Consider the following 9,113-nt stretch of genomic DNA (forward strand, 5'->3'; position numbering starts at 1 on the left):
TACCTTACAATATAAAATGCCTTTTGAATGAATTGTGATAAAACATTATAGGGGTGCAGACTGGGGCCTGATTAACTATTAATTAAAATCTGACTTACAGCCATCCCGATCTTCAAGGTAAAAAATTTACTAAACCTTTATAACCTAATATATTGTGTAGAAAGTATTAAAATTTAAAAGATCATGTCACATTTTAAAAGTTATATTAATGGAATATAGAGCTATTTAAAACTGTTTTCTACTTCAATTTGTTTGTACTGACAACATATAGGAAATGATATATGGATATTCCAAGTATGACGCCACTTTGGACCTCTGATCTCTTCTTCAAGGTCAAAAAACTTTCATAAAATTGTGCTTAAAATTCTGCTGCCTTTGTTTTTTTTGCAACATTCAGGATATGACATCACATTATAGTTTGCATCTAAATATCATGATGCCTGATCTCAAATTTTCCTTTTTTAATTTTACTTACTTTCTTTCAAGTTGACTGCAAAGTGCATTAAGACTTTAATGAAAGTATTGTACAGAGAAAGATAAATAACTGCCTAGTTAGTTAGAAATATAGTAGTTTTTATATAATAAGCTCAAGTTATTCTTTTCCAGTTTTTTAAAAATCAGTGCCTATTATTCATTACCTATTGTGATATAATGTTTGTATAATCAAATGAAACATCTGTCACGCAACCCTTACAGGAGTTTCAGTGCACTACAAACTGCTTAAAGTATGTTTTAACAAACAAAGAAAACTAAGTAATTATATAAATGCAATACTGCCCTCAGAGTGAGCTGCCTTGGTGAAGGACAGTCTCAGAGTGCCTCTTGTTACATTAGGTATTTCACTGATAAGGTCATTTAGTCAGGATGTTTAATGGACTGCATTACATCGAGACGTGTTCATAATTTTCCTTCACCTATGGAAATAGCAAAAATACATAAGTAATAATAATAGAAACAACAACTTTAAATATAAATTCAAACTTTTTGTCAAAGTGTTGTGCCCAGGCAGGCATACTATAACATGAGTACATGTTTTTTACAACATATGTGTACCTCTTGTTCCTAAGTTTTTTTTTGCCTGCATTTGTGACCTCTCTTTCTCCACCCATTAATCTTCGTTCATTTATTCTTTCACACAGAACAGGGGAAAAGTCTACAGTGTTAACTATCTCAAGGCCACGTTGGGGTACAAGCAGATAAAAACCGTGGTTCCCAGACCCTGACAAACAATACCCAGCGCAGCATCCCAGTTTTGTCGCTCCTATCTCCTCCTCCGACCAGACGTTCGAAACCAACCGCAGCCTTTGTCTGCAGCCAGTCTTACGTGTTCATCCACGATGGCCTTTGCATTCATTGTCATGACAATGCTTTTGGGCTCTTCCATGATGATGGCATTTGTCTTGGATCCATCCAGGAAAGAACCTGAAGCTGCTGTCTTAGGTCACAGGTCAGTATCAATACCAAATCAGAACCTCTGCAATAACCACACCACAATTTTGCGTGCCTATGTAGTTTTTGTTAGTACAGCCATCTATTTGTATGATGTTTTAATTATGTTTTGGGAATGTTTCAAGGAAATCTTTCTCTATTGTTCAGAAATCAGAGTGAGCTGTGTGCTGATGCACGTGCGGTGAGGTCACATGGGTTAAATAGTAAATTCAGTGTGTGATTCAGGGTCATGTTGCCCAAATGGTTTTCAGGGAGAGCTGCACAGAGACATAACAGACTGTTCTGTTCAAGCTGCAGTAATGAAATCAGTCACACTTGTCTCACTTCAGCCAAACATCTGCAAACCACTAGTCCACGAGGGTATTTGAGGGTATCTAGAAACCAACTACTTTTTCTTTTAATGCTGTAAAAACAACAAAGATTACTTTCTTTTATTTTTTTCCAACACAACATTGTACGTGATGTTCAGGTGCCAAGGTGAGTCATGGCAGTCCATCAAAAAGAACCTCCTTGGGGTTCTGAACTTGCAGACTGAGCCACAGCTACCTGCCGGTGCACTGGACAGTGTCAGAGAGCAGTGGAACCGAACCTTCAGCATCATTTCTCACACAGCCAAGCATACTGCAAGTATGTGAAATCAAAAGATACACAGAAAAATGTACCACCCTCAACCTAGCGCTTAGTGGCAGTCAACTCTAAAGTCTTACAGTGCCTCTGTATCTCCTTCCAGCCCCAGCAGTCCCAGGCTACTCTGCATCAGCTGATAATCAAAACAGAGCGAGCCTGAACTGTTGCTTCATTGCCTCAGAGATCTTTATGAAAGGTGTGTAACAATACATTGTTATTTATGTGTAACAATAATACTGGTATGCAGCATTTTTCAGTACAGTAATCAAGTGTTTAATTTCCCAGATCTGGGCTGGGACAGCTGGGTGATCCAGCCCTTGAGTCTTACCTATGTTCAATGCGCAACCTGCAACTCTGCCATGACCACTGTGCAATGCCCACCATCCCAAGTAAATATCCAGGATGCCAACACACAGTTAGTTAACAAAGACATTATTACAAGAGAATAATTCACTGATTTATATGTTTTTGACTCACATTTACATCCATAGATATTTATATGTTGTGCTTTAGTCCCCCAAAAAACAAAACCTGGCATAGGAAATTCTCAGAGGTGTGTGGGAACAGCACGATGCTTAGATTTATGATGTACTTTGTTATTTTCTACTATGCTGCCTAAGAACAGCATGTATCTTACCTTGGTGTGCTCTGGAGGCGAAACAGCTGCATGTAGATAAGCATGTGTACTTCTTCTTCCTGCCAACATAAATGAACTTGACCAAAAACAAGCCAAGGCATTCCACAAAGTTCATCGACCAGAAAAAGCGTGACAGCAGGAGAGTATTGTGGAAACAGAACAGTAAATAAAAATCAAAACTAGAAGCTGAAGTGTTTGTTATTTTGTTTAAATCATTTCTATTTAAACAAAATAAAAATGTAAATCATTTCTTGACACCTTGCTTTATTTGGTGTGGAGCAGAGCAAGTCCTGCACACTCTAAATGTTTATGGGGGTTTTTTTTTTCACTGAAATATGACAACAATACAATTTTTAAAATGCTTAAGCGTCAGCTCTATAATCATGAAAATATGCACCGTGTCTGATTCCTGCTCTCTTTATCTTTTCCCAGGACCAGGTGCCATGCTGTCAGCCCATCTCCCATGAAGTGGTGCCCATTGTCTATATGGATGAATCCAGCACCATTGTCATTTCCTCCATGCAGCTGACCCGCAGCTGTGGCTGTGGGCTGGGCAACTCTGAGGATCCTGGCAAGGAGTAGGCTGTCTTGAGTGTGTGGTATGAACCGTTTGGCTTTTATACACACATAAAAAGAACAAAAAATCATATCCACAATTCTGTTCTCATACAAACGCTGCTTTTGTAGGTTGTCTTTCCCTTTTAAAATAGAAAGTGCATTCAGCACTGGCTCCAGAAACCAAAGCAAGTCTGGGCTTTCCATTAAAACAGGAGTTTTGGAAAGCTGGACAATTATTGTTCAACTGATTTAACAGTAATTACACAATCTTTATGTCTTTGTCTGTAATCGTTGAACCAAAGAAAGCTCCAGCCAACACATGTATGGTAAATCCTCACAGTCTGTCTTTAAATAAATCTCATGTGGACAGGCTACTATTAATAGCTGTTAACTATTACTGAGAAGAAATGTTCCCTGAAGAAATGTAAGACTTGAGCCAGACCCTCTCACAAGAGGATCAGGCTCTACTCTTAAAGCAGATCGTCTCTGATATGTCATCTTCACAGATTATGTTTCATGCTCACAAGATAAATTTAGCAATCTATTAATTTCTCTGGGACATGGGCATGACTTTCCATTGGTTATACTCTATATTTTCATGTTTCAACTGAGGAAAAAGAAAAACAATTTTGGCCCACAAACCCAAAAACTGCAACTTTAAAAGTTCATAATTAAACTATTTACTGGTGATATGACTGACATGCTTTAACAGAGGAGAACAAACAATCTTCTGTTCACATTTAATTTTCATTCTGATTTGTCATATGTATATAAATTCTGCCAGTTGCAACAGTTCAAAATTCAGATTCTTATTTTTGAGATTGGCTGCTTCAGTTTTATGTTTTTGTGGCGTAATTTACATTACATTATCTGACTGCTTTTATATACATTTACACGGAAGAATTCTTGTTTTTTTGTTTGTTTGTTTTCAAATGTATGCTTTTTTAATTAAGACTGGTGACAGCTCTTGGTTGTAATTTTATTTTGTTGTATACGGCTTATTTTACAAAATTACCACCATGTTTTAAGTAATGTTTCACAAGTGTAATACTGCTTACAGTGCTATACAATAAAGCAATTTAACATATTTAGATAAACCTTTTTTTTTTTTACTGTGCTCAAGACATTGTTTTCCCATCTTAATCACTTGTACCATTCAATAAATTCTTGCTTATTCCAATAAAAGATTATAAATGATTGAAATCAGCTAATTTTTTTAATACTTCTCAGTTGCTATTGTGTAAGTATAATTCACAAATTAAACAAAATGCTTCACAATAAAACACAAGAAATACAAGTATAACATATCACAACAATGCATTGTAACAGTCACAATTGTGTGGTGTCTCTTTAAGACCACCCAAGTTAATGTTTAGTGATGTCACAAGTATGCGCCACTGCCCCCTGTAGAGTGTGTGAGAAGCGTGCTGGCACATGAACACATGGACTCAGATGGACCTCATATCTTTACCTCCTTAACTCAAAGTAACGTTACGAGTTGTATGAACACTGCTTGCTTCATGATAAGACAGCAGCCGTTCAACAGGGCCTTGTAAGGTTAGTGAATAGTGTGTTTATTAAAGGACAAGCTCTGTGGAATTCCCAGTACCAGTGTTGTTGTGGGCTGAGTGGTCCTCTCAACCACTGAATAAAACCCACGTTACAGTATTCTTTATGTTATTCTCTGAACTGACATTTTTAAATAAAACTTTCCTTATACCAGCCCCTCGTGGCTTACTGCCAGCCACAGACTTGCTGTTAATTCAAGTGGGAGGGAAAAAGTAGATGATGAGGAAAAGTTGGCACAGTACTGTATAAAACTAGGTGTTGGTGTGAGGGAGAGCAACATGTTGCGTACTTCTGAGGAGCCTCTAATGTTTTTTTAGCTGCTGTACATGTAATCCTTTCCTGGCTGCAGTGAAATCCTTACATATAGTTCTAAGTTTAAAGTCTGTGAAGTTTCAGGTCTAGCTCAACATTGGCAGCTGCCTCGGTTTTTGATTAATGCTGGACAGAATGCCAGGACATATCGGCATATGGTTGTCTTTTGGCATACTGTGGCCACTTCTGCTGGCTGTCGGCGCAATTGAATGTTCAGAAAAAGAAACACTGATCAACCCGCTTCCCAGGAGGGTGATACAACCAAGTGACTGTTTAATGGAGTGTACTGGGATGACATACATCAAAAAATTGCAGCTTCAGGACAATCATAATATTCGGCTGTCAGACTCAACTGAAGGTAAGGAGACACAACATGACACCATCAACTCTGGGTTGGAGGCGTGCGGGGTGTTTGTTGCAAAATCAAATCTCAGGCTGTGTTCTGAAAATAATTCCTGAGAGACATCATCGCTAATTAAAGGGGTTCTGCTGCATCTATCTCCACCTGACTGACCTGTTTTATATTGCGCATGTGTATAGGCCTTCACAAACTAGTTTACTTTCCTAGGAGACCTCGGGGAATACTGTTGGCCTACTGACCTCAAGTGCAACATTGGTGAGAGCTTTTTGCATGCCTACGCGGTATTGCCTGTGGATATATCTGCTGTGGGACATGAGCAACTGGAGGTCAAAGCCACTGCTCCAGCTGCCACTACACTACACGCACATAACAGCCCTACAACAATCGCAGAGAGCTGCGGCCTTCGTTACGACGTCACACAGCATTTCAGCACACAGAACGCTGGGACATCGCTCTGCATCCAGGTTTCTACCCAGGAAGATGCTCTGGGGGACACGGTTCTTAAATGTCCTCCATATCTGGTCACCTTCTGGCAAAGAAGTCCAAATCAGCGCCAACAACAAAGTGCTGGATAAAATATCAGAGGTAGAGGTATCCAGATCTTTTAAGTAAAACCACCAATTAGGATATTAAATAATATGAAAGGTCCTGCATTTTTAGACATTTTAATGGAAGTATTAGATGCAAATGTACAGAATGAATAAAAAAAAAGAACAGTCCCTTTGTCAGAAAGGAGATGGAGCTCTCTCTATAACTTATGGTGATTTTCTTTAAAAATTGGCATCGTTTGCTTTTCATTAATTTAAAGCTGCCACATACCCACAGGGGTTAGTATAAAATTGTCACACAGCTTGTTTTTTTTTTATCTAGCTAATTTGATCATACCTGGAAGCTGGAAGTGTTACATTCTTATTGCTTATATAAACGCTTTAGACATTTTACTTTATTTATTCTTTTCATACTTTGTATGTTAAAAGCTTACTTTCTAAGGTATCTAGTAAGTAAACCTTTCAGACTCATAGAATAGAATACAATGTTCACTATTTCCTTGTGAGCTATTTTGAAGCAACAAGTAACAAGTGTGTTTGGAAGTGGTTGTAATTTATACTTAAGTCGCCAACAGCAATAAGGAAAATCTATTGTGGGTCTCCAAGGTCCAATAATAAAATAGGGTATCAGAGATGCTAGCAATGGATGGTTATGCTTGGATTGTAATTCAGGGGTAAGGCTGGGGCAGAAAAGATTAATAACTGTAATTTCTCTATATTCTTAAGCAAGTTTAGATTTATTCTCTAGTGCTCTCAGTGTGCTTTTAAATCCCTTACCTGAGTGAACAGAAAATGAGAGTGAGGTCCACAAGTTCACTAAACTTGGAAAGCCATGTGAGTGATAGTAACGATATTATTTACTATTCTGACAAAATGCATTTAATGCACTTGCTATGATCAGTGAAGCTGTATACTACATTCTTTCAGAAATATGTGTTAAGATGATGATCAAGCATATGAGCATGATGACGTGGGTATTATGAACATTATATGGCACATATACTTGTATTATCCACAATAATATTCTTTTGATATATTTTTGGTTTATGTGACTTCAGTTGTAAGGGTGTTTCGTGGCACTTTGGCTAAAAGGAGCAGATGGGGAATGATTTTAGATGTGTCAAGCACTCTGAAACTTTCAGGGCAAACTTGTTGCTCTGCTGACTTACTGAAAGGCAAAAAGCTATGTAAATGTTCTCTCTAAATGAAGAATGCAATGATGTTAATGTTGTGTTATAAGGGTTGATAGTTTAATATTAAACCATTTCATTTTCCTTTCACTCTCACATCTTTGAGTTTAACTATTTAAGAAAGCTATGATAAGATGTGATTGTAAACATATTTTTGCTCTTTTTCCCACTTCCATTTTGTCTGTTTGTTTATTTTATTCAGTTGTTATGCATAAAATCCTCACAAACAAATATCTTATTGCATTTCATTACTACACAAGGACATAATATACTGCCACCTCCTGGGTATGGTGTAAACTAATGGAAGTACTGGAATTAAGTCCCGTTTACTGTGCATCCACTGGATGGCAGACTTCTTACAGGGTAGTACTGCACCAGAATTACAATCAGTATAAATAAATAATTTACTGCCATAAAAAAAACTACAAGTAGGGTGAAACACCAGTTTCTCTGTGAAATGTTGAGCATTATTCCTGTCTTTTAACAAACACCATATTTCACATATTCCTCCAAAATGTGGACAAGAAAATCCACAAAGGTGCTTCAAGTAGGCTCCTGTTCCATTGCAGTTTTTGTGATCTGTCTCAAAATAATAATCAGTTGTTTAAAATAATTAGTGGAATTATTCCTAATGATCAAAATATATACTAAAAGATCCATTCCAACTGCATGTTTAAATGATAAGCCTAGTATAAAAGAAAATCTGTTTGAATTGACTAATCAATCACAGCGTTAGTTTGGTCATGACAAAAAGTCATCCTAAGCAAACCTTGGCAAATCTCAGTGCCAGAATACATCAGCTGATGGCTGAGCTGATACTCTTTAATACACAAAATTGGAAAATTTCATGTAGTCTGTCTACATTTACTGAACATCTGCAAGTGGTTTTGCAAACCACCCCATCCCAGCTCTCTTCTCTGCATAACATAATCAATGCCATATCTGTTGTTATTGATGTACTGTTTTGTATGGATTGAAGGGGTTTGGGTGGGCAGTGGGGGGAAACCTTTTTTCTGTTACAGTGTAGACACACTATTAAGCCTAAGCACTATTAAGGCTTAAATGAAGGAGGGTTTTTGTTGGTGTGCTCTGCTGGCAGGCGACCAGGGGCAGCATAACATAACCCTCCTATTGGGCCTCCAGACAGACCTTTCTCCGAAATGTCATGAAAGGTGTGACAAAGGTGAAGAGTGAGTCAGGACATTCTGCCTGTCTTAATCACCACCAACAAACAAATCACAAGAAAGTGTGAAAAGAAAAGAAAAAAAGGTATCTTGTGTGTTTAAAAGCCAGTCATACTTGCCTTTAAGCTGTCTGCTTTCTTACTGAGTCATTTTTTAAGTTCAATGGATACATATTGCCAAGAACGATTTATTCACGTGTCCCCTCAAATGATCTTATTTATGAATGGATATTAGTCAAATATATCAAACAGGACCACACAGGACAAAGGGGATGATTTCCCTAAATCAGATTTTTTAAATCTCTCTTTTTCCATTACATATAATCATGAGATCAAATGATTATTTGCTGTAGGGTTTTCAATACTAAAATTATGGCAAGAGCTCACTGTAAATAATAAATATTATAAAATAAAGCATTGTTTTTGTTTATGTACATTTTACATGTTTTGTTATATCATATTATAATAAAATTACTTACTTATTCTCTATCTTTTCTTGTTTTACGTAATCATTCTATTCATTCTATTCTTCAGGTACCGTCAACCAAGTTAAATCACGATGGAGCACGTAACGTAAATATAAACACAGGTGGCTGTACCATGTGTCTCAGGCAGGGGTAATTGTGAAAAGTTTGCGCAAACCCCTCTAAAGGAGAAAAAACGATTAATAATGTTGCCC

The 9,113-nt window shown here is 37.3% G+C and overlaps 1 protein-coding gene across 1 annotated transcript; it reads left to right on the forward strand.

The window, feature by feature from the left end:
• Window positions 1-896: 896 nt before the first annotated feature.
• Window positions 897-8,923, forward strand: gsdf (gonadal somatic cell derived factor). Its single transcript, XM_026173528.2, has 6 exons — window positions 897-1,447; window positions 1,919-2,076; window positions 2,180-2,272; window positions 2,362-2,465; window positions 3,146-5,510; window positions 5,721-8,923. Exons 1-5 carry the CDS (start codon window positions 1,338-1,340, stop codon window positions 3,293-3,295), a joined length of 615 nt encoding a protein of 204 aa, XP_026029313.2. The 5' UTR covers window positions 897-1,337; the 3' UTR covers window positions 3,296-5,510; window positions 5,721-8,923.
• The last annotated feature ends 190 nt before the right edge of the window (window positions 8,924-9,113 follow it).

The sequence above is a fragment of the Astatotilapia calliptera genome, chromosome 7 (assembly GCF_964374335.1).
Source record: "Astatotilapia calliptera chromosome 7, fAstCal68.1, whole genome shotgun sequence".
Classification (NCBI taxonomy): domain Eukaryota; kingdom Metazoa; phylum Chordata; class Actinopteri; order Cichliformes; family Cichlidae; genus Astatotilapia; species Astatotilapia calliptera.